Source organism: Gopherus flavomarginatus, chromosome 6 (genome assembly GCF_025201925.1).
Source record: "Gopherus flavomarginatus isolate rGopFla2 chromosome 6, rGopFla2.mat.asm, whole genome shotgun sequence".
Lineage (NCBI taxonomy): Eukaryota > Metazoa > Chordata > Testudines > Testudinidae > Gopherus > Gopherus flavomarginatus.
The window spans coordinates 18,891,660-18,916,615 of record NC_066622.1 but is presented as its reverse complement, the minus strand read 5'-3'; the positions used below and the strand labels follow the sequence as shown (position 1 = coordinate 18,916,615).

The 24,956-nt window shown below is 42.4% G+C and overlaps 3 protein-coding genes across 8 annotated transcripts in view; 1 reads left to right on the top strand and 2 right to left on the bottom strand.

Annotated features, from left to right (window-relative positions):
* Positions 1–1,449, bottom strand: part of IRAK2 (interleukin 1 receptor associated kinase 2) — a 37,428-nt gene extending 35,979 nt beyond the window's left edge. Inside the window, exon 1 of the mRNA XM_050960616.1 lies at positions 1,114–1,449. Coding sequence (XP_050816573.1) covers positions 1,114–1,399 — 286 coding nt within the window. The 5' untranslated portion in view covers positions 1,400–1,449. The remainder of the gene's footprint in view (positions 1–1,113) is intronic.
* A 6,764-nt stretch (positions 1,450–8,213) lies between these two features.
* The window catches only part of LOC127053170 (uncharacterized), a 43,384-nt gene continuing 26,641 nt past the window's right edge, over positions 8,214–24,956 (top strand). For 2 of the 4 annotated variants that reach the window (XM_050957416.1, XM_050957415.1), the window contains exons 1-4: positions 18,161–18,220; positions 21,329–21,692; positions 23,249–23,328; positions 24,050–24,167. In XM_050957416.1, coding sequence (XP_050813373.1) covers positions 18,183–18,220; positions 21,329–21,692; positions 23,249–23,328; positions 24,050–24,167 — 600 coding nt within the window. In that variant the 5' untranslated portion in view covers positions 18,161–18,182. Of the gene's footprint in view, positions 8,698–18,160; positions 18,221–19,832; positions 20,042–21,328; positions 21,693–23,248; positions 23,329–24,049; positions 24,168–24,956 lie in introns of those variants that run through there. The other 2 variants (XM_050957417.1, XM_050957418.1) reach the window with 2 other exon arrangements.
* Positions 13,492–18,315, bottom strand: VHL (von Hippel-Lindau tumor suppressor). 3 transcript variants are annotated; one of them, XR_007774964.1, is made up of 4 exons: positions 17,954–18,315; positions 17,024–17,146; positions 16,243–16,492; positions 13,492–15,408 (listed from the first exon to the last, which is right to left on the bottom strand). XR_007774964.1 is itself a non-coding variant. In XM_050957588.1 (3 exons), the coding sequence occupies exons 1-3, from the start codon at positions 18,144–18,146 to the stop codon at positions 16,335–16,337; spliced, it is 474 nt and encodes a 157-aa protein (XP_050813545.1). In that variant the 5' UTR covers positions 18,147–18,315; the 3' UTR covers positions 13,492–16,334. The 3 variants fall into 3 exon arrangements, 1 of the variants encoding a protein (XP_050813545.1); XR_007774965.1 differs by having other exon boundaries at positions 13,492–14,737; XM_050957588.1 differs by having other exon boundaries at positions 13,492–16,492.

The following is a 24,956-nucleotide window of genomic DNA, read 5'->3' as shown; positions in this document are numbered from 1 at the left end:
ATTAGAGCAGAAGTTCTCAAACTGGGTGTGGTGAGGTTATTACCTGGGGATCATGAGGTTATTATAAGGAGGTTGCGAGCTGTCAGCTCTGTGCATGGTGGGGCTCTGGCTGACAATTCCATGGGTGCATCAGGGCTGGAGCACCCACAGAAAAAAAAAAATCGAGCCAGCTTTCCTCCCCCAAGCACCTCCTGCCCACCACAATCAGCTGTCCCAGGGTGTGCAGGAGGCGCTGGGGGCAGAAAAAGGAGGGGCAAGGGCGAAGCAGGGGCAAGAAGAGGCAGGGTGAGGACGGGGCCTTGGGGGAAGGGGGTGGAGTGGGAGCAGGGCCTGGAGCTAAGTGGGGTTTCAGCACCCCTGGAGAATGGAAGAAGCTGGTGCCTGCGGGCAAGGCAGTCAGCCGGAGCCCCTACAGTCCAGCCCCACCCCCAACCCCGCTTTGCATCCAGCATGTAATAGCATTAAATATAGAAAAAAGTGGTTTTAATTTATAAGGGGGGATTGCCCTCAGGGGCTTGCTTTGTGAAAGGGGTCGCCAATACAAAAAGTTTGAGAACCACTGGATTAGAGAACAGAATCAATAGTGTAGAAAACAATGGTAGTGGAGTGGCAAGCGAGGAGAAGAGTGGAAAGCCCGTCAGGCAATGTGGGAGCTGGGAGCCTGGCTGGGGTGGAGGAGCAAGAAGGGACTTCCAAAAAAAAAAAAAATCACATTATATATCCAAAGTATTTCTGTGCTTATCTGAATATAATGGAGGTTTTGTCACCACTAAGTTATTTCCAGCTTGATTCCGCTAATGGCTCCATGCAGGTGAAGCCCGGAGCCCCACACGCATCCATACAGCATCTGGTCTTTAGAGAGCACCAAAAGTGCCTGTGTGTCAGGAATCCCCCTGTGTGACTGGAGCCTGAGCCCATCTTAGGAAGCAGAGAGTTCACTGCCGGGGCTTGTCTCCATCCACCTGCCCTGGCTCCTGTCACCTGCCTGGCTACACAGCCCCCTGCCTGAGCCGCTCCTTGTCTGCAAACCCCCCACCCCTTCGCCTCTCAGCGCGGCCCTGAATCAGGGCTCGCCGGCGCTGTCCTCCCCGCAGCGCGGCGCCCCGCTCTCACCGAAGCGCATCCAGTCGTAGTCGTTCAGACAGTCCATCTTCTGGCAGAAATCCTCCAGCACGCAGGCGGGCAGCGCGTGGATGTACGCGGGCTGCGGGGAGCTCCGCGGGGCTGGCTGTTGCTGGGCCATTCCTTCTCGGTCACTTGCTGCGCCCCCGCCTCCGCTCCCTGCGCCGGCCGCGGCACGCAGCGTGTCCAGGAGTCGCTCTCTGGCGCCTCTCCGCGCGCAGACGCCGCCTCTCCTCCCACACGCCTCAGAGGCTTCTTCTTCTCCGGGGGCGGCCATTGGCGGCCTGTCCCCCTATCAGCAGCGGCCTCTGGCCCCCCAGGCGGATGTGTACAGCCAGAGAGGCGATTTGCCTCGCTCAGTCTCGCAGCCTCGTGACACGCGCACTTGCCCTCAAGCGTGGAGCAGGTTTTTCCTCCCTAGGGGGGGTGACTGCGGCTCCAGCCGCCTTGCTAAGTTATGAGTGTGAGCAAAGGCAGCTTCCCGGAAAGTTACACAGCCCAGGGGTTTCCCTAGACCACCCCTGGATTTCCCCAACTCCCCCTCCCAGTTACATGCAGTGTTGCCAATGTAGTTCGTGGTTGGAAATTGAAACGTTAATACACATTTCAGAAGCATATACAGTATATGAGAAAATACTGGTACGTGAGAAAGCAGAATGGGTTTGAAAAGTATGGACAAAGACTAGCTTTCTCGTATAGCTGTTATTTATGACAAGGTCAGCACATTTGTTTCTGCTATATTGGTCTACCTAATAATTTCTAATTGTTATTGATAAGCAAGGTCTGAATGAGCTCTCCCCTGACAGCTAGTGATGAGTCAGGGGTGGGTGGAAAGGGTTTAGGACCAGACTGTGTTTACAGGTACACACCTACTCTATGTATCCAGCAGACAGAGCTGTGCTACCCAAGTGATCAGTTTTGGCTTGTGTTGGGTACAAATCACTTAAGTATTAAATGTGGGGGTTATGAAATGTTGTTATCCTTGTACGAGTAAAGGGCAGCAGAATTGTACTTAGCCTACCGGAATGAGGGGGTCTCCCTCAGTGCTTAATTTGTGCTAGGGCTTGCCAGGGCTGAGCCCTCACACCTCTAGGCTTGGCAGTGCATGGCCCTGGGACCTCTGGGCTTGTCACATCAGTTATGAAAGTAACAGACTTGGCATCTCTTTCATTACAAATCAAGTACTGGTCATCCTCAACTGAACTGCACTCCCTAAGCAGGAGGTTTGGATGCCATAGCCTAGTGAAAAGAGAGAGGGTGGGGCACAGGTGTTTTGCCTGGTAGTTTGGGATCTGCCTAACAGTCACAGGCACTATTTGACCTGCCCCTCTCTCCTGTTTAGAGAGAGAGCTAATAAGTGACCACTAGAGCTGAAATCACTGATAAACAGGTCTAAGTGCTTAGACCTGCTGTGGGACAGTGTTTCTGTGAAAGAGACAGCCCAGCCTGCACTAGCAATGAGGTTCGCCCACTGAGAGCAGGGTGGAACTATGTGAGACCGACTCGCAGAGGTCACAGTGACAGGTGGCAGCAGAAGGTGACAGTGCAGAGCCATTGGGGATGGAGCGGTAGAGTGAACTGTGGCATGACAAACAACAGCGGCCAGAGCATTGGACTATGTTTTAGTGATTTTACTACAGAATGTTAGATTTATGACTGGGACACTTATATAAATACGTTTCCTAGTAGGCCAAGATTTTTAAAATGCATTTGCCAAGGTCATTATCTCACATGGCTATCTCAAGAGGTCATTATCTTGGGGAGTTTCTGTACTAAACTTTTTTATTATAATTATTTTTATGTAAGAACAGACATATTGGGTCAGACCAAAGGTCCATCTATCCCAGGATCCTGTCTTCCAATAGTGGTTATTTCAGGTGCTTCAGAGGGAATGAACAGTACAGGAAATCATCGAGTGATCTGTCCCCTGTCGTCCACTCCCAGTTTCTGGCGAACAGAGGCTGGGGACACTCAGAGCATGGTGTTGCATCCCTGCCCATCCTGGCTAATAGCCATTGACTGACCTAACCTCCACTCCCAGTTTCTGGCGAACAGAGGCTGGGGACACTCAGAGCATGGTGTTGCATCCCAGCCCATCCTGGCTAATAGCCATTGATTGACCTAACCTCCATGAACTTGTCCAGTTCTTTTTTAACCCTGTTATAATTTCGTCCTTCACAATATCTCTGGCAAAAAGTTCCACGGGTGACTGTGCATTGTGTGAAGAAATACTTCCTTTTGTTTGTTTTAAACTTACTGCCTATTTATTTAATTGAGTGACACCTGGTAAGGGATAAATGACACTTCCTTATTAATTTTCTCCACACCAGTCAAGATTTTATAAGCCTCCATCATATCCCCTTAGACTTCTCTTTTTCAAGCTGAAAAGTCCCAGTCTTTTTAATCTCTCCTCATAGGGAATATGTTCCATACGCCTGATGATTTTTGTTGACCTTTTCTGTACCTTTTCCAATTCCAACATATATTTTTTGAGATGGGGTGACCAGAACTTCATGCAGTATTCAAGATGTGGGCATATCATGGATTTATATAATAAAAGTGGAGGAGCTTGGTTTGCCAGACTGATCAGCTAAGCCTATACTGACAGCCTATATGAAAAGGCTGCAAAACACCATGCCTCTGGACTGCATCAACTTGCAGAAAGCCTTATAAGCCAGTCACTGTCAAAGCCAATTTTAGAAGAACTTAATGAGGCTGTTAAGAATGCTGGAGACACAACTCAGTTTATGTGATCCAACAAGGTTGTTGCACCATAACTTCTATTTAAGTAAGTATCAGAGGGGTAGCCGTGTTAGTCTGGATCTGTAAAAGCAGCAAAGAATCCTACATAGCAGAAGAGCATTGCTGGCATATGATGGTGTATATTACATTGGTGGATGTGCAGGTGAATGAACCAGTGATGGTGTGGCTGATCTGGGTAGGTCCTGTGATGGTGTCGCTGGTGTAGATATGTGGGCAGAGTTGGCATCGAGGTTTGTTGCATGGATGCAACATGCAACAAACCTCCATGCAACAAACCTCGATGCCAACTCTGCCCACATATCTACACCAGCGACACCATCACAGGACCTAACCAGATCAGCCACACCATCACTGGTTCATTCACCTGCTCATCCACCAATGTAATATACGCCATCATATGCCAGCAATGCCCTTCTGCTATGTACATCGGCCAAACTGGACAGTCTCTACGGAAAAGGATAAATGGACACAAATCAGACATTAGGAATGGCAATATACAAAAACCTGTAGGAGAGCACTTCAACTTCCCTGGCCACACTATAGCAGACCTTAAGGTGGCCATCCTGCCGCAAAAAAACTTCAGGACCAGACTTCAAAGAGAAACCGCTGAGCTTCAGTTCATCTGCAAATTTGACACCATCAGCTCAGGATTGAACAAAGACTGTGAATGGCTTGCCAACTACAGAACCAGTTTCTCCTCTCTTGGTTTTCACACCTCAACTGCTAGAACAGGGCCTCATCCTCCCTGATTGAACTGACCTCGTTATCTCTAGCTTGCTTGCTAGCATATATATACCTGCCCCTGGAAATTTCCACCACATGCATCTGAAGAAGTGGGTATTCACCCACGAAAGCTCATGCTCCAAAACGTCTGTTAGTCTATAAGGTGCCACAGGATTCTTTGCTATTTAAGTAAGATATACCACACAATACAAACTGGAGGCCAATGTTTAGTGCACTCTCACTTGTTAACCCTGAAGTTGGACACTGGTTTCGAACAAGACTGGCAAATGCTCACTATCTTTCTGAAAAAGCTCATCTGACTCTCTAGAAGCATGTGGTTGTTACCCGGGGTTCTTTCAACCCAAAGCTCTTGGTAACTGTTACTCTGTGTGAGGAGGTGTCAGGAAATAAATCAGAGGAGGCACAGCCATCCAACCGATAGATGGCTGGCACAAACAGGACAACACAAGAGTGCTTTCGCTTAAAGATAAATTTTACTAGTCTCAAGCACTTACACACATCCACAACAAGATTAGTAAAACACCCCCAACCCTTGATAATTACCAAAGCTGAGTGTGGCTCTCGAGCAGGCTACTGATGGCCAAATCTTCCATCTGCTGGTGGGGACCGCAAGATGTATCCAGAGGGAGAGTCCAAAAGAGTCCCCAAATGAGTCCAATTATCTCAAGCTTTTTCACCTTATTTATACATTAGTTATAGAATGACATGTCCCTTAAAGAAACCTTGTTAAGTAAGCAGTTTTAATGATCAAGCAAGAGGTTTCTTTTGAGTATTGATTAACCAGGTGTTGTTTTTTTCAGAGTCTGCAGCTTTGAGACCCCAATAGACATTCCTGAGGGTACATCCTGCTTTTTAAAAATGCATGCATCAGCAACTTCAACACAATTCTTATCAGGAAAGATGCAGGGTCAAGCTGCCCTTGTTATGGCACCCAAAACTGCCTCCCCTCCTGCCTTGGTCAAGCTGAGATTTCTGAATGGCCAATTTACAGCTTGCTGACTAGGGTGCCTTTAACATAAGCCATAGTGGTTTTAGGCACTTTACTGGTTTGCCAGTCTCCCTGTACACAGTGCAACAGTGGAAGACTCAGCAGTTGAAAAAGGTAAAGAACTCTCTCACCATATTCAAAACATGTACATACATGGCTGATGATGCTCCTATTTAAATAGGCATAAAGTATTAAGTAATTGTATATGTTATCTTGATGTCCGTGGTAGGCCAGTAGATGCATTCTAGTTTTTCAGTTTATAGAAGACACATCAGCTGCATCTGTGACATCTTAGAAGAGTTAAATGCTTGTAAATTGAACCCCAAACAGATGGCTGCTTGTGCATTTGATGGAGCTACAAACTTCTCTGGAAGACATAGGGGAGTACAAGCTTTGCTCAGAGAAAAGTGTAACCCTAATCTCTCCTATTCACACTGCAGAGGTCATCTACTCCAGCTAGCGCTAGTACAAGCTGCAGAATCTTAAAAAGATATTAAAAAGCCACAAATGTAATGGCTTTTTTATACTCTTTTTTCAGCAAGAGTCCAAAAGGACTGAATGTCTTGAAAACAAATAGAAGATACATTGGGATTGAAGTTCAAATTACCCAACCTGGAAAAACTTGCTGGCTTTCTCATGAGCGATTCTTGGCTGTTGTCTTAAAATTATTGCAACTATTATTACTGGCTTTGGAAAATATCCACCAAGATAGGACAGATCTAAGTAGTGAGGTTGGTGGATTACTTTTGTTACTAAGTTCAGAGAAGACTATTGTCATTCTCACTCTTGTAAGTCTACTGTTTAAACAATGTCATCCAGGCATCTGCTACAAGAGTAGTAGATCTTTGTCCAGCAATAGAAGCTACCGTTGGATCAGTCAGAGATATCCATTGAAAATGTACTGGAAGAAGCAAAGACTTCAGTCCAGAACTTGACTAATGAAGGTACTTATACTGACTCCTTAGTGAAGAGGAAAAGAAGTGCTTGTTAAGCCAGCTGAAAAAGTACACAGACTTGATCCTTATGAATCTACAATAGCGATTTCTGGATTCTATTGAACCTCCACGTATTTTTTACAGATGCCTGTCTTATAAAACACCTACAACTGAGTGGAGTGAGACACTACCAGCAACAGCGCTGCTATGGGATCAGGACTGAATAGAGAATTTTGAACACAGAGTGGAATATCATATAACGAACAAATGAAGATTTCACTTCAACTTCTTTCTCATCACTAGCGGTTCAACCCAATCTTTGTGCTATGTTTCTTGGGTTGAAAGAAGTAGGAATTCATTTCTTGCTGCTCCCGGTCACAACAGCTGCAGTTGAACGTACTTATTCCTCATTTAATAGAATTGTGTATTCTAAAAGAAGTCACCTTCTGCCTGGTCATGAGCATATTGTGAAGGACTGGAAGTAATGGACACACAAAAAGACACCAAAGAGTGCAAAATTACAACAAGAAACCAAGATGGACGTAGATATAGTGCTTTGTAGTAAGCTTGAGTAGCCAACTTTAATTTTTGTTTAAAACATTCATTAAATCTAACAAAATGGTCATAAAACATTTTTCATTTTTTACTGTGGTGCTATACAGCAGACCTTTGCCCTCACGGTCTCAACCCTCATCAGCCCTCACCCTCCATGAATATTCCAACACCCCCCCTAATTTAAATTCCTGGCAAAAACACTGATTCAGCCCCCTTCTGGTCAAAGGACAGAGACAGTGACCTATAACTTAGGTTGACCTAAGTACCTCACCTAGGGGGCGCGAAAAATTCACACCCCTGAGAGACATGGTTAAGCCAACCTAAGCCCCTGTATAGACACTGCTGGGTTGATGGAAGAATTATGTCAGCCTAGCTACCATCTCTCCTTTTTACTACTGCCACAGAAAAGCCTCTTCTGTTGCTTTAGTGTAAGTGTCAACAGCCCCTTCAGCGTGGTCTTGTAGTGGAATTGCACCTGCTTACGCCAACTCAAAATCTGGCCAGTGTGTACCAGGATTGGTACAGATGACCCGTTTGTTCATTAGTATCATTGGTACTACTGTGTTAGTACCCAAAGGACCCATTTGGGATCTAGTCTCCACTGCACTGTTCAAACACTTAGTAGGAGACAGTCCCATAATGACACTCAACAAGTCAGAAACAAAAAAAGGAACAAGTGTATAACATACAGTTAAAGTGATAGTACCTAATTCTGATGTAGTATTTTTTAATCTGTAGATCTCAAAGTCTTCCCTATCCCTCTAAAATAGGGAAGTGTTATTAACCCCTTTCTGATAGGGGATTTGAGACACAGAGAGACTAAGGGCAGATCTACACTTAAACCAGCTGCATCAGCGCTGCTGTATCTTACACTTCAGTGAAGACACTACTACACTGACAGGAGAGCTTCTCCTGTTGGCATAGTTAATCCTCCTCCGCAAGAGGCAGTAGCTATGTTGATGGGAAAAGCCCTCCCGTCAACATAGTGCTGTCTACACTGGGGGTTAGGTCAGTATAACTGCGTCACTCAAGATTGTGTGGATTTTTCACAGCCCTGAGCGATGTAGTTATACCAATGTAAGTTTATAGTTTAGATGTGGCCTGAGTGTCTTGCTTGAGATCATACAGCAAGTCTGCAGCAGTACAGGAAATTGAACTGCATCCTATGGGTGCTAGGTAAGGACCCTAACATTGGACATGGTTCCTCTCAAATTCATAGCTTTATTTAAAAAATTACTTTTAACCCACACCCCTGAGATATACTTGTTCTAGACATTTTAATTCTTCTTGTCTATATGTTTTATATATGACCTGCCTTTTGCGTTGTGTTATCACTAATTAGGTTTTTAAAAATTATTTTCAATTTTAACCTTATTAATCAATTTTTTATTTTAAAATACTTTTTCACTGAACCCTTTGCCTTATTAGTTATTTAAAAAGATACATAGCCCTTGACTTTTGTTGTACTTTTTCAATTATTTTAACACTTGCATTTTTGTATTTAGCTTGTACAATCCTGCAAAATGATCCACATGGGCAGATCCTTACACCCGCATAGACTCATTCCATCCACATGAAACAGCTTGCAATGTATGTAAATTATTCTTAACTTTTTCCTTTTTCTGTTATTTTATTTATATTTAACCCTATAATTTTTCTATTTAATTTAAAATATTATTATAAGTCTTGCCATATTTTAAGTTTACCTCTTATCATATACATATACTTTAAGTTATGTTACAATGTTGCTAGCTCTCACAATTTTACGTGTGTCTTGCCATTTTTGGTGGTTTTCTTACAGCTTCAGCCATTGGAGTAATGAGAATCTGAGTTTCCTTAAAACAAATTAAAATTACTAGCCCTCATGGATTCAGAGAAAAGCTGGAAAATGTGACCTGAGTGTCACCTAAAGGTTCAAAAACCAGAAGACAGGACAAAGAATCCCAAATGTATCATAATTTAAAATATCATGATTTTTAAGGTAATCTTGTGATTTATTGGGGCCTGACGCTTGATTTTTTTAACAATTGGGGGTTTAGTAATACTGATGTTATGACAATAATTCAGTAAGTTCCCCTAGCCATTCAACCATTTTCCCATACTTCCTCATCACCCCTCCTGCCTGCTCCCCTCTACCCTGCATGGAAGAAAAGGGGGCTTTTTATAGATCATTGACTGGGAGGTGGGAGAGAGAAGCTACTATCCCAAGTGGTTGACAGGAGGCAGGGAAGTAGAAACCCTTGTTTTCCTTATTGTCTCTGGCACGACACTTTCCCTGGCAGGCACTGGGCAATAGAAACCAGGAATGAGAGATCTGTGGGCTCATTGCCTCATTGGGCAACTGAGGGGAAAAAATGGAAGAAACTTTTGCCCACCAATGAAATGCAGCCACCTTTATGATGAAATTTGGCATCCAGGGGTTTTGACAGGGTAACTGAAGAATCACTTTTCAAACTGAAACTATATACTTTCCCATATATTTTGTGGCCATATTTGATAACTCTTCCTGTTAAATAATGGCATATTATCCAGGATTCCATATTTCTGTGTGCTCCTCTCAATCCCTTGGACAGTTACTGCAGGTGATTTAGCAGGAATAATTGTCATTTCAATAGGAGATATACCTATCTCCTAGAACTGGAAGGGACCTCAAAAGGGCATTGAGTCCAGCCCCCTGCCTTCACTAGCAGGACCAAGTACTGATTTTTGCCCCAGCTCCCTAAGTGGCCCCCTCAAAGATTGAACTCATAACTCTGGCTTTAACAGGCCAATGCTCAAACCACTGAGCTATCCTGCATCAAAATCCCTTAACTGATACAGGCATCATTTTACCCAACACTGCTGCCTTTTGAGGAGGGGAGATGTGACAGCTGTGTACCAGCACACACTGAACACAACAGATTAGGTAAGGTTATCAAATTGGGACTACCAAATTCGGAAATTAAAAATACACAAATGAATAAATAAAAGAATGTAAATGTTTCCTTGAAACATATTGTAAAATCCATCACTAGAATAAGATCGATCATCATAACTATCATTAAAGTATCATTGTTATAATAATTTAAACCATAGCAAGGAGGTTTATCTCCAAGTGGGTAGGAACTTGGCAGGTCAGCTCTAGGGCAGAAAATGTGTGAGAATAGTACAATTGAAACAGCAGGGGAATTTCAGGAGGCAGAATGTAATTTTCTGTGTTGGAATTTGGCAGGGACAACAGGACTAACATCCGGTTCAAGGGATGTTCTTTGCTGTTGAGTCTTAGAGGGTCTTTCAATCTCTCAACCTTTCAAATTACAATGTATTCCCCTTGATTCCATACCAAATCAAACCGTACTGATATACAGTGTATGACAGACTGCCAGGCTAATTAATCACCACGATAAAACTACTGCATATTATTTCTTTATCCTCTGTTAAAAATAAATTTGGTGCTCATGAAAACTGCCCACTGACAGGCCCACAGGCTTGTCTGCTGTTCCACAAGAAGAGGGCAGCATGGTGAGCAGGGGGCAGGGAATGGCGAACTGCAGCCAGTTGGAGCTGCGATCGGTCAAACCTGCGGACACTACAGGTAAACAAACCTTCCTGGCCTGCCAGCAGCTTTCCCTGATAGGCTGCATGCCAAAGATTGCCGATCCCTGATATAAATCATGAGTTTAGCTGAAAAATTAAATCATACTGATGTGAGGAATTGTTATGAAATACTGCTCTTGCAATTCCCGTGGCAGATACATATGAAGTCCTTTCTGATGTCAGGATGTTTCTGGGCCATGAAAAATTAGATACACTCAAAAGATACACTCTCTGAATTGCTGCACGGAAGGTATGGTGAGCATGTGATAACCTTCAATGCCAATATTAGCATTCAATTTTTATGACTAGGTCAGACAATGGATAGTATTAAATATACTGAAAGACATTTTAATGTATGTTATAGCGATAGACAGTATCACACAGACCTGCTCTTACATTCATACTGTGAATAGCTCCAAAATGACATTGCCACATGACTCAAGAATCAGTAAAAACAGAATTATAAATTAATATCTGATACATTTATATCTGCTTCTCATTTTGAAGAGGAACTGGTCAACATTTTTTAAAAACTGATGTAACAGAAAAAAATATTACCAATGCTTTGGCAACAGGAAAATGAGGTTACATCAGCTGAATAGATGGGAGCTGAAAGTAGGTCAGGTCTTAACAAATCCAGATGACAAGAAGAAAGAACAAACAATTGTGGAGAATAAGGGAAAGACTATAGTGTGTGGTTAAGACACTGGCCTGGGACTCAGGTGCTCTGGGTTCAGTTCCTGCCATAACCTCCTTGAGAGTTTAGGCAAGTAATTTAATCTCTTCTGTGAAATGGGAGTAAGAACACTTTCTTTGTCTATATATGTAATAAGCTCTTCAGGGCAGAAAGTGTTTCTTACTCTATGTACATACAGTTGTTGAGCCAAAGGGGAGGGCTCAGATACATTCAATGAAGCCACATCAGGTGCATAAGTATAATCGGTTTTATTGCCAAGCTATAATAAGGTTCCCAGCCTTCACGTGTTACTAAATACGTGCTTTCCAGCAACTACGCAAGCAAGCATCAATGCTTACGCCCCTTCTGCTACTGACAGTCCCTGACCCTCCAGCCTTGTCCTTGAGGGCTCGTAGCAGGCACTGCTCCAGTGTGGGCAATTCCTGGGCACCCGCAAGGCCTAGGTCCATAGGTGAGACTGTTAATCTAATGCAATCCTCATAGCTGTTTTTATCACCATCTCCTTCAAAGGAGGGGCGTATTCACCCACAAGCAGGCTCTGGCAGAAGACACTGCTGCTCTATTCCCACACTCAACACTCTCAGGCCTTCCTTATCTCTTTACTTGTTTATTCAGCTGAGTGGCTGCAAGCCAGACCCATCGCTCAAAGCCAGTTCAGTACTAGCTCCCCTGGAACTATGCTTGTAACAACAGCCGAAAGTAACTTGCAGTCAGCCCCAACAACAGTGTCTAAAACAGTCAGACCCTAATCTTGGTTGTGTTTTCTCGATGCTACTATAATACAAATAATAAAATAACCCTCAGAGACCCACTGATGTGTTGAATAAACCACTTTTCCCAAAAAGCATGGGAAGAATAAGGGCAAGTCTACGGTACAGCACTACATCAGTGCAGCCTGCGCTGCTGGAGTGTGTCTGGTGAAGACATGCTATACCAACGGGAGAGCGCTCTCCTGTTGGAATGATTACTCCACATTATCAAGAAGCAGAAGCTATGTCGGCAGGAAAGCCTCTCCCACTGACATAGCGCCAGTGTGGACAGCGTAAAACTTGCATCTCCTGGAGGGTGTATGTGTTTTTTTTCCACACCCGAGTGATGTAAGTTATATTGACTTGGGCAGTAGCGTAAACTTGCCCTCAGTGCATTAGGAATGAAAGAAATGGCAGAAACTGGACTCATTTAGGTGTGGAAAGGTTACATAAGCCCTTCATCTTGGATGTGGAAGAGTCTTAGGAGTATTTATGGACTTTGCAAGGTATTAAGTACACAACGCCCTCTGGCTTTGCTTATAGTGCTTGGCAGTTTGCACAATCAGATGCAAAATGGGGTGCAAGCGCTGTATAAAATTCAATTCTAATCTGTATTTGGACAAAACTCCCACTGATTTAAAGTACATTTTACATGTGGTTCCATGGTTTGTTTGCTTGTCACTATGCTTCCCTCCAGATTTTTTTTTAAAGCTAAAGCAAAAATTCTCCTTTCAGGTACACTGTGGGTCAGGGCCAGCTGGAATTTTCCCTGAACAGCCAAGAACAGAGTATAAAACTTAACATATTCTGTTCTGGTATTTTTCCTAAATAGCTAAGCTGGCCCTGATCCACGGTGAACCATGTCTTAAAATTAAGACAAGAAACCTGCAAAAATCAATTGCCTAGCGGAATCAACACTAATTAAAAGTTTAATTAAGTTGCCTTGGTATCTTATAGATACACCTCTACCCTGATATAATACTGTCCTCAGGAGCCAAAAAATCTTACTGTGTTATAGGTGAAACCGCATTATATCGAACTTGCTTTGATCTGCTGGAGCGCTGCTTTACTGCACTATATCTGAATTCATGTTATATCAGGTCACGTTATGTCGGGGTAGAGGTGTACTTCTAAAAGGTCACCCAAGACACAACACTGGGCTCCTAAGTGTGTATTTTCTGGTAAGTTGTTGCTTCTGGGGCAGATGCACCAATATACTCTGCTGCTTTACGCCACTCCAGCAGACGAGTGAATCTGGCCTTTTAATTATGTTCAGTCCTCTACAAAGTATTACTGAATGTTTATAACCTGAAAATATTACTTTTCATAAATTTAAAAGCAGCCAGTCACAGACTGGTGGAGTAATTTTAACACAAACTTTAATAATCCTGATAGTCACAAGAGTACATAAAATCTATGTAACTTAGAACCATATTATACAGAAAGCTTAGGAATAACCCCAAAAAGCATGTTCAAACCTAAGATCTAGTAGTTATTAGAAAAACAGTCAGTTCAAAATAGGCTGGTTTTTTAAGTGGATTATAATACATTTATTGGACAAATATAGAACAACAAAAGAACAACACTGACAAAAAGAGTCTGTCCCAGTGTTTGTAGAATTGAACCTTCCAAGTATGTAATTTGCCATACTTTAAACAAAAAAAAGGAAGTTTTAGGGCCTGGACAAATTACTAAGTGTCCGAATCTGAATCCAATCTACATAGCCTTGTCTACATCAGATTTTTTTTTTTTTAGTATTTCCCATTGTTACTACTACTAGTGGAGCAGCAATCAGAGGTAGCAAGAATGGAGTACTAGTGTAGGCAAGGCATTGGCGTTTTTACCACAACTGCATTAGAGGGTGGTTTTAAATGGTGGAAACTGCTGGCACCTTGTCTACACTAGATCTCCCAACATTGGAGCTTCATCATTAGTAGCAACAGAGGGAAATTTTAGGGGGAAAAGTTTAGCATAGTCACAGCCTATGGAAGAGGTTAGTTATGTTTTGTAAACTGGTGATTTTGTTTCAGTAGTTTTGCAAAGTGTACATTTGTGGTTGGTTAAAAATACCACAGGGCTTCCTTCTAGTATGCAAGAATATATGGCTAAAATGGTAGCTGATAAACATACACAAGAAAACTATGTAAAAAATAAAACTCAATATCAAGTTAATATGTATTTACATTTTCTGGCACAGAACAAAACTCAGTTAATTCACAATGTTTTAAGAAAAAATAAACTAATATTTACAAAAATGGAAAAGCCACAAATATTCACACTACGGCTTCTTACTCATGTAGTTTCACAGCAGTTTTCCTAGAATGTATACATTTTGTTTCATTAGAAATAAATGTGCAAGATTAAACAATGGCAAAATATTACGCAAAGATCTGCTTCTCATCTCGCATAGTACTTACACCTTTGATGGATTCCTGCATATATGTTATTTGCATGGTTGTTGTTGCCATGTTGGTCCCAGGTTTTGAGAGTGACAAAGTAGGTGAGGTAATATTTTTTACTGGATCAAATTCTGTTGGTGGAAGCGATGAGCTTTTGAGCTGCACAGAACTTTTCCTCAGGTCTCAAGGAGGTAACCAGAGTGCCTGAGCTAAATACAAGGTGGGACAGATTGTTAAGCATAAGGGGTTCATACATATTATAGCAGACCACTTAAAATGAAGTGAGCAATTAGCAAGCAGTAAGTTGCATTACAAATTGTTGTAATGAGCCATAAAACCAGTCTCTGTTAAGTCCAGGGTTTTTAGTATCCAATGGAATTATGAATTGAAGTTCCAAGGCTCATCTTCTGAAGGTGTTGTGCAGGTTTACTTTGAGGATGAGGTTTGAGAGGTCAGATATGGAGTGATCGCTTTGTGAAAAAGTGTTCGTTCATAGGTGATATGGTGTTTTTGTCTTTTATCATTTTCTTTATGAGAGTTAAATTCAGAGCACAGTGATTGTCTGGTTTCACCCACCTAGTTATTGCTGGGGCACTTGATATACTGGATAAAGTATACCACATGTTGTGATAAGCATGTCTATGACTCTTGGATCTTAAAAGGTGTGTCACAGGGAGATATTGATTATTGTAGCATTGGCATTAGGTCTGCAGGTTTTGCATCTGTTGTTGGGACAGGATCTTGTGCTGCTTTGAGTAGGCATGTCCTGGTCTGTGTCCTCTTCTGGCCTTCAAACAACCCTCCAATCTTGCCAACTCATCATCAGATGCAATCTCCCCACACACCAGGAAACATTAATGCAAAGTGATGCATAGAGGTCCTACACATAAGTTAATAAAATGGTCCAGCAACAAGAAAGGGAAAAACATCCAGCCAGTGACCTTTTAAAGCGTTTTAACCTAGAAATATTGTTAAACCCTACGTGCTAGATTCTGATAACCCTGATGCAGATACACAAATGCAGGGAGAAGGGGCAGAAAACTCCTTATGCCCATACACACACACTTTCCATTGACTTTAGTGAGCTTTGGAACAGGTTTTCTAAGAGCAAGATGGGGCAGGCTATCCCATCCACAAGATTCCACACCCATATAGGTGCAATATTGGAATTTGACCCAGGGAGCAAATTTAGTCCTTGTGTAAGGAGGTCAAAATCCCCTGAAGTCAATGGAGTTATACATACTTATACAAGTGCTGTGTTTGGCTCCTGATCATTCAAGCAGCTAGTTCAAATTCATCCTTGGCGTGGCATCCTTTCTAATGATAAGGAAATTGTCTGTATTTATACCCTCCAAAAGTGAATGATCATGGGCAAGCCAGTGTTGTATCGCTGTATCAGAAATGCCTTTTGTTACATTTGTTCTGAAACAGACAAAGAGCAAGATTCTGTTCTTAGTTCCACTCATACAGGGCCAATGATGTCAATAGCACTGCATAGGTTTAATTACATGCAGAACTGAGTCTACTATGTTTAAACTGAAACATCATAAACTTGGTATATGTTACATACTATTTGATCTCTTGAATCTGGCTCTTGCCATCCTAATACATTTTATATATTGAAACCAAATGAGAGCAGGCACTTTTCAGAGCATGAAATCCTGACACATACTCAGCCCTTGAAATGTGTTTCAATGTGGTTAACATCACTTACACACAGTAGTTTCCCAGTGGAGTTTTCTTCCCCACTTAAGAGTCTGGAATGAATGATGTTCATTTTAAATCAGAGACACCATTCCTTATCATTTAACTTCTTTCCAGAGACAGCCGTTGAAGATCCTTCCTAATGTCGGGATGATCTTCCAGATCTTCATATAATGACCGAACAATATCCAATCTCCTGTAGTCCACTGGTTTTACCAGACTGCGAATAACCTGAAGACACCTCTCTTTCAGACTGAACACTGCAAAGAGAGAGAGAGAAGATTAATATTTATGTAATTTGACACTTGGAGCTTCTCTAGCACTCTCCAGCCAAATATGTCAAAAGTATCTCACAAACATTCATGAATTTAGCCTGCAATACTTCTGAGAGATAGGTATTACTTTTCCCAAAATGGAGAGAAATGAGACCCAGTGAGGTTAGGTATATCACAGAGTCACTGGCAGAGAGAAGCAGAACTCAGATCTTCTGATTCGCAGTTATGTACCCTCCCCAGTGGATCATGAAATATATCACAAGATACATTAGAAAAGCAGAGAGCGGGGAGGCTTAAATAATGTCAAAACCCTGTAAATAACTGTAATCAAGAGAAATTAATTATGTTGCTTTAGAAATCCCTTGTTTTCAATTTTTGATATAAAGTTTTTATTAATTGCCTGAATAACTGATTCATTCACACCCTCCCTTGTACTAAAGTAGAATAAGGTCTCTGATCTTAGCTCATCAATTTCCCCTTCAATTCTAGCAGATTGAACTCTCTTTATAATTGTACCTGGAAGTGTGATATTTGCAAATATGGGCTGGCCATTCACATTGCGAGTAGGCACAAACAGCTCTGTCTGATTGACAAGAAGTCCATCATCTGTTTCTGCATCTCTGAACAGCCAAAGATGTTCTATACAAAACAGAGATTAAATATAACAAAGGAGCTATATTTTTAATGGTTTTTAATGTTATCTTTCAATTGTATATAAAGATGTTCTATACAAAACAGAGATTAAATATAACAAAGGAGCTATATTTTTAATGGTTTTTAATATTATCTTTCAATTGTATATAAATATGAGGAAGGTAATTTATTTTAAAATGAAATTGAGCTCTGGAATTAGTAACTGTTTCAATTCTTCTTGTGGCTTGTGGATTTCAAATAGATGTCAGAACTTATGTCCACTAGGGATTTCCCAGGAGCCAATACTGTTGCCAGGTCCTTAAATAAACACACTTAGGCAGCCATGGACCCTTTGGACATCAAAACAGTGGCCACAAGACAGGCAGGGTGGGCAATACCTACTGTTTTGAATCAGATACTTTATTGGCATCCACTGATATAAATCCATCCAAGGTTCACCTTTACACATCAGTTTCACCCCCCTGCTTCAATAAACTCCCTGTTCGTCCCCACCTTGGCGGGCATGCACCCCCCCGCCCATCCCCACCCTGGTGGGCATGCACCCTCTGTCCATCCCCACACTGGTAGGTCCACCCCATGCCCATCCCCACCCTGGCAGGTGTGCACCCCCCACCCAAGTAGGTGCACCCCGGGCCCATCCCCACTGTGGTAACCGTGCACCCCGCCGCCCGTCCCCACCCTAGCAGTTGTGCACCTCCCGCCCGCCCCCATCTAGGTAGCTGTGCACCCCCACACTGGCAGGTGTGAGTGCACTCCTCCCCTGGCAGATGTGCACCCCCCGCCCGTCCCCACCGAGGTAGCTGTACATCCTCCGGCCGGTGCCCGGCTGCAGGACCGGGTAGGGCTGTGGCTGGCCCTCGAAGTCCAGCCAGATGGGGATGACCACCCGGGGGCTCCGATTACAAAAGATCACGTGAGCGGGCTCCCGAGTGTTCAGAGAGCGCAGGAGCCGTCCCCTCTGTTCCGCCGCCAGCTCCTGTGGCATCTCCAAGCCGACACGCCAACCCCCACTGACCCGGGGATGCGACGAGGCCTACGGGGCCTTCCTGCCCATGCGCGGTGAGACACTGACGCCATTACTCTGTGGGGTAGTGTTTGGGCAGAAAACCGCCTTCAAGCCGCATGCGCGGCCTGTCGGCCATTGCTCTGTGGGGATTGAGGGCACTTGCGCTCTAACTTTACTGCGCCTGCGCCGCCTGGCGGCGGAGGGGGGTGTGGGGAAGTGTAGTGAGCGGCACTGCGGCCTGTCTAGTTAGGGGGCGGGGGCGGGGGCGGGGGCGCTACCATTTTGAGCTTGTTTGAGGGTGTCGTGTGGGCGGGGAGGACGTTACTGCGTCCTCAGGGAAGGGGCGGTGCGCTGGGGGGGAATGGGGGCTGGGCAGGCAGAGGCTGAGCACGGGTCAGGGGCTGAGGCGGATCAGAGAGTAGCACATTGTCTGATCGTCGGCAGCTCGAGGATGGGAGGCGTGGGGAGGGGGTGATAAGGTGTCCTGATTCTATAGGGACAGGCCTGATATTTGGGGCTGTATCTTATAGTGGATCCTATTACCCTACTCTCCCACCCCCCGTTCTGATTTTTCACATTTGCTGGCTGCTAACGTGTTAGGCTGAGGGGTGGGTGATGGGTGTGTTCCATCCAGCGTTACACTGGCCCCAAACTGGTTCCAGATTCCATGGGGGGCGGGAGGGGGGGGGGTTGCTGGTTATGAACCAAAAAGCCCTGTGCAATTTGGGTCTTGTGTACTATAGAGGTGACCCTTTCTCTGTGGTCTCCTTAAGCTGCCAAAAGTTAGGGTGCTTTTGCAAAGCTAGGTGTCCCTAGGTGTAATTTAAATGTTCATTTTGTGGGCGTTCAGCTACTAAGTGATTGTGGCTATAGTAGTCTTTTGCAAGGTTTTAAAGAACTAGGGCTTAATTTCATTGTGAGACTTCTGTTATGATTCTATACTTGTTTCTTTGGATCATTAGGTTTGACTAGTGCTATCAAACTGACCGCTTACAATAGAATTGTAACAGTAGCATGTTCCCAAAAAGCAACACTGTTGTATGAGGTGTTCTTGTAGCCCCGTTGGTCTCAGGATATTCGAGAAACTAGGTGGGTAAGGTAATATCTCTTATTGGCCCAACTTCTGTTGGTAAGCGAGACAAGCTTTTCCCCTACACAGAGCTCTTCCACCTTGTATTTAGCTGTGGCCATTAAGAGTACCTTTCCCAGACTTGATGAAGAGCTCTGTATAAATCAAAAGCTTCTCTCTCTCACTAGCTGAAGTTGGTTCAATAAAAGACCTTACCCACCTTGGCTTGCTAAAAAGCAACATTAACATTCAAATTGTACAGTGGAAATTTTCTTTATCACTGTGGTGTCAACTGCAGTTTGGAAAAGCCTTGCTGAAATGATTACTAAGTATTGGAAAGGATGTATGAAATGACATTACAAATCTGTGTTCAAAGAATATTATTTACATTGCAAAGTGAAACCCTTGAAAGTTAGGAAATTTAGGTTTCCATGCAATTTTAATTGCCCCTTGTGCATCTGCATTATGGTAACTTTTAATTACATAGTCACATAGTATTTTTTTTCCCCTCAGGATCCTTGGAGTTTAGGGAGCTATTCCTAATAATATCAAGAAATTTCTGTGTGAGAGAGAAAAGGAGAGGAGCATCATACATGCTTTTTGAATGGAAATGATAAAAATAATTGGTCTCTATAGCAGTGGTTCTCAGCCAGGGGTATGCAGAGGTCTGCCAGGGGTGCACCAACTCATCTAGATATTTGCCTAGTTTTACAACAGGCTACATAAAAAGCACTAGCGAAGTCAGGACAAACTACAATTTCGTGCAGACAGTGACTTATTGATACTGCTCTATATGCAGTGAAATGTAAGTACAATATTTATATTCCAATTGGAAATGAGAGAGAGTAAGTAATTTTTCAATACTAGTGTGATGTGACAGTTTTGTATTTTTGTGTGTGATTTTGTAAGCAAGTAGTTTTTAAGTGAAGTGGATTGGGGGTATGCAAGACAAATCAGCCTCCTGAATAGTGTACAGTGGTTTGGAAAAGTTGAGTGCCGCTGCTCTAGAGAACAATCAGGCCCTCTACATAAAGTAATATTTTAATAGTTTTACTAATAAAAATTCACTATCAAAATTACAGAACACCACCTGTTTTGATGACCGTAGGGAAAGTACTTCTGAGAAATTCTGAATGTATATTTGTGCTTTATGGGATGTATAAGTTTTAGTAAATGTGAGGTGTCTGGGAGTGCACATGTGTAGTAGTGTTTACTTTGGATGGGTCTATGTGTCTGATAGGTGTACATATGGTGTATAAAACAAGTGGATGAAAGGATGTGTATATTGGAGTGGATAGATTTGTGTATGTGGTTATGTATGAAAATTCTATTGTGTAAGGAAGTATGTATGGGCATGAATGAGTCAAAATGTGTGTGTTTTGTAATTGATGCATGTGGTGGGCAGAAATCTTCCAAAGTTCTATTTCCAAATGCACTGTGCTGTACTCTCCTGTGAGGGAGAGGGTCCTTCTTGGAAGGTCCATATATCAAGGTCCTGTCAGCTACATTTCCCTGGATACTAAGCTGTAACTTTCAAAGCAACAGAAACAAAACTTCTGAAGATCCGCCTTTCTCCCCTCCTTATTGGACAATGTAAATCAGAGCTTTTTAAGACCAGCTATGTCTGTTGTCTGTATGAGTTAACTGGGCAATGGATCACAGATTAATAACGGAAAGAGGCATGCTTTATTTCTAGCTCTCCTTCCAAATCTCTCCCAGTAGATCAGTGAGGCAGGATCTTATTAGCTACATTTGACAGTTCCTTTGCAACATTTATTAACTAACTTATTTCAATTTGGAGCTCCTACATTTAGGATTTAGCATTTGGAAATTTGATTGCAGTTTTTATTTATTTATGAGCCTCATTCTCTCTTTTGCTATTACCTTTATTTACCGTTGGAGGAGAAGGAATATTTATTGTATTTCCTTAGTGGAGGAGACTTTGCATATTTTTTGGCCTATATTTGTGCCCCCCCGCCCGCCCCCCTCCCGCCCACACAAAATGCAGTGGCTTTTGTAGCAACTAAACTCTTAAAACTGGTAATTTTTCAATAGGCTCTTGGTGTGCATTTGTGTCTTTTATTTCCAACAGCAAGATGTTACTAGACACAGAGACAAGGAAAGCCAGCATCCTAGCCTCACTCCAGGCTCTGGGGGAGGATTCTGCAAATGGGAGAAAAAGGAAGAATCACAGAAGAAAGCTCATCTCTGGTCCGAGTCCTACTATGTGTGGCTGCCTTCCCCCAGGGAAACTTCTGCATGGATCCAAATCTGATAGAATCTTCCAAAGGGGAAATCTCACGGGACCACTGGCTCTGGAAAGGGTGAGACTGACAAAAGCAAAGCTGGGGAAAAGGTTCCGAATTCCTAAAGGCAAAGGAGACAGCAGATGGGCACTTTCCCAATCTCTACAGGAGGTCATGTCCTCTGCCCAGGAAGACCAGGCATGCTTTCAGGTGAGGACGAGCAGGATATAGTCTTATATGGGACTGACTGATAGGACCAAATTTAACCTTGATATAACTCTATTAACATCAGTTAATAACCAGGAATAAATTTGTCCCTTTGTACTAAGTAAGAAATTTCGTATATATGTAAGCAAAAATAGATTTTTTTGCACAGAAACTGAGAGAAGATTATATCAATACAGTGGTTATAATTGTGTGATATAAATTAAAGAGGCTTTCATGTCAGGGCATCTAATGTTGCGCCTATGTAAAACTGCCAGAAGTTGATAAAAATCTGATCTTTTAACTATAGACTTAAACCATGTGGAAAACTCAGAACTAACTTCTTGTTAGAGAAATACATCCAGTATTTCACTTTTCTCTGTCTTCTGTTAAAAGGAATGGCTGCATGAAGGATGGCTTTTTGCTTCTATCCAGTCGTCTGCTGCTGCTGTCATCACTCATTCCTCACTCAATGTAAAACTGATTCTGATCTCACACTAATGTGACTATTGACTTTAATGGAGCTATTCCTGATTTACACTGGTGTGTGTGAAAGCAGAATCTGGCCCATAATCTTCTGCTTATGAGATTTCAGTTGGAAGCTGTGGGCCCGGTTATAATGTCACAGGGTGAGGAATACGCAGCAGGGGCAGAAGGACTCAAGAAACAAATATCCTATTTCCACATAAACTTTCTAAGTAGTAAAGAATGAGGGGAGGATGAAAAGAAAATCTAGTTCCTAGCCAGATGATTTTTGGTGTTTTTAATGAGGTGTTTCAATGAGGTGTTTCAAAGTTTTATTCAACAGAGGCTGTGATAGCAGCAGCTGTGGCTCCTCTGTACCGCTGCTGAAGTGTTTGAACAGTGGATCTATGAAGTTATGCACCTACTGGCCACTCTAAGTGCCCCCGCTGCACTGCTTTGCAGAAAACTGATACACAATAGTGCTGAACCTCCCGGCACAGTTTCTCTGTGTCCCTGCTAATTCCTCACTTCCTTGTGCAGTAGAACCATGATTGTGTTTATGACCTTTCACGCCTTTAGGAATGCAGATTTCTCCCAAAAGAAGTAGGGGATTTTCAAAAGAGGATAATATTTCAAGGGCAATCAATCCTCATACTTCAGGGCATATACTGATTACAGGACTAGGGTAAAGTGGAATTTTCCTCATGGACAGTATTGCCTGGTTACATGCATTATCAAGGTTTTCTCTGAAGTATCTGATATTGGTCAGAAACAGGCTGTAAGGCTATATGGGATCTTGGTCCTCTTCTGAGATTGTAATTTCTAGGTTCCTATAAAAGACTTGAGAAAAGACAATGAGTCGTAGTACAGTTTTGTAGACCTGCAGTTCTGCCGCTTCAGCTTACAGTATAACAGGAAAAATAAATGCACTTTTGCATGGAAACGTAAGTCCTTTATCTGAATGGCTTTAATAAGGAGCTTCAAGTATGCAAAGCATTCTTCAGCTCTAAGATTTTGTAATGATACTTATTGTGTAACTAACAATCACTGGAACTGGTAACAAGAGTAGCTGGCTATTGGTTCCTTTTTTCTTTCAGCCAAATCTTCTGTTCAGATTTCAGAAAGCTGCTAAAAGCATTGTTATGCTTTGCTTACTTTACAGAGAGCACCACCTACTGTGAGTAATGAATATTTGTTTGTAATGCATTTTATTCTATTCTACTTAGGCTTTTATATCACATCCTTTATCATGGTATTTGAGCACCTTGTACATAGTACGTAAACACTTCTGTTTCAATTATACATCGTGTTCAATTATAGTCTGAAATTTTGGGTTAACTTTGGAGCAGGTAAATGAAAGTTTTGTGACATCATAGAATATGAATGTGTTGCTATTTAGTTACTGTTTATGGATCTTCCAGAGTTTATTGGGTATTACCTTCATGAGTCCTCATAACCTTTTTGCATATTTGTCTGAATTTAGTTTACAACATTTATATGTAAATGACCAGAAGATTTACAGCTCCAAAAATTACAGCCAAGTTTAGAAAAGGAGAAGTTTTTGTTTTGTATAGTGGTGAGATGTGTCAGTTACAAAAATAACCCAGGGCCCAATCTTTCAAACACTCACTTATTCAGGTTGGCCCATTGACAGTAACAAAACTATTGGAGGCTATGTGTATGGGTTTGCAGGCTGGGTCTAGTGTTAGAAGTGTGTTAGCCATTTGAATTGGTCACTTAAGACACAATTAATAAGATTAATCTCCATACTTTCATACACTTGGTAATTCGTAGACCCATGCTTAGGTGTTTGGATATGGACAAGAATTATAGGCCTTAAAATTGTCTTTAGTTAGCTGAAAGATTTTGCGCTAACAAGTGTGTGTCTTTTTGGTTAGAGCCAACCTCAACTATGGGATTGAGAGAGTCAAGAGATGGAAATCCCAATCAAACTACATGGAACAGTCTAAGGAAGAGATCCTCTTTGATGTGACACTGTTCAGGGCTAAAAAACAGGTAGGGAGAGAGCAGAGTTACCACCTCTAGGTTGGCTTCATTGATAATTATTTAGGCTGGATAACTTGGACCTAATCAGTTGCATATGTACTGACACAAGGGTGATCTCAGGGTCTGTTAATTTGAATATAATGCCTTGACAAAAACATATGGTTCTAGGGCTATTAAGAAGCTGGTTTTAGGCTAGATCACACTAGAAATGTTTGCTTTTTTTGTTAGTTGGTGAAGGATTCGATTTCTTTACATTTCTATGCTGGTAAAAATGTATATGTAGATGCAGTTATACTGACATAAAAGTGCTTTTGCTGGTATAGCTTATTTGGTCATGGAACTAGCATAAGCTATACTGGAAAAGCAGTTTGGATTTTTTTTGCCAGTATAAGATGTCTGCACTAGAAGGGGTTGCCTGGTAGCTATACCAGCAAACTGTTTCTAGTGCTGAGCTGGTGCTAGTGGAGATGCAGTTATTCCAGTATAAAAGTGCTTTTGCTGGAATAGCATATTTTGCTTATACAGGCAAAACTTTCCCGTGCAGACTAGATCTTATATCCCTAGTGAAAAAGGTTCAATTGCAAATTTGTTGTGAATTTTTAATCTTGCATTTGAGCTTCAGTAGTCCCTTGTAATGAGACCATAAGCAGTATTAAGCACTAGTTTCTACCATACTGTTCCTATGTGTAAAATCCAATGTGGCTGAATCTTCATCGGTGTTTTAATCAAACAGTTGCAATTTAATTACAGTTCAGTCAATCTCTCTATTCTGGCTAGGAGCCTTGACGCAGGCACTTT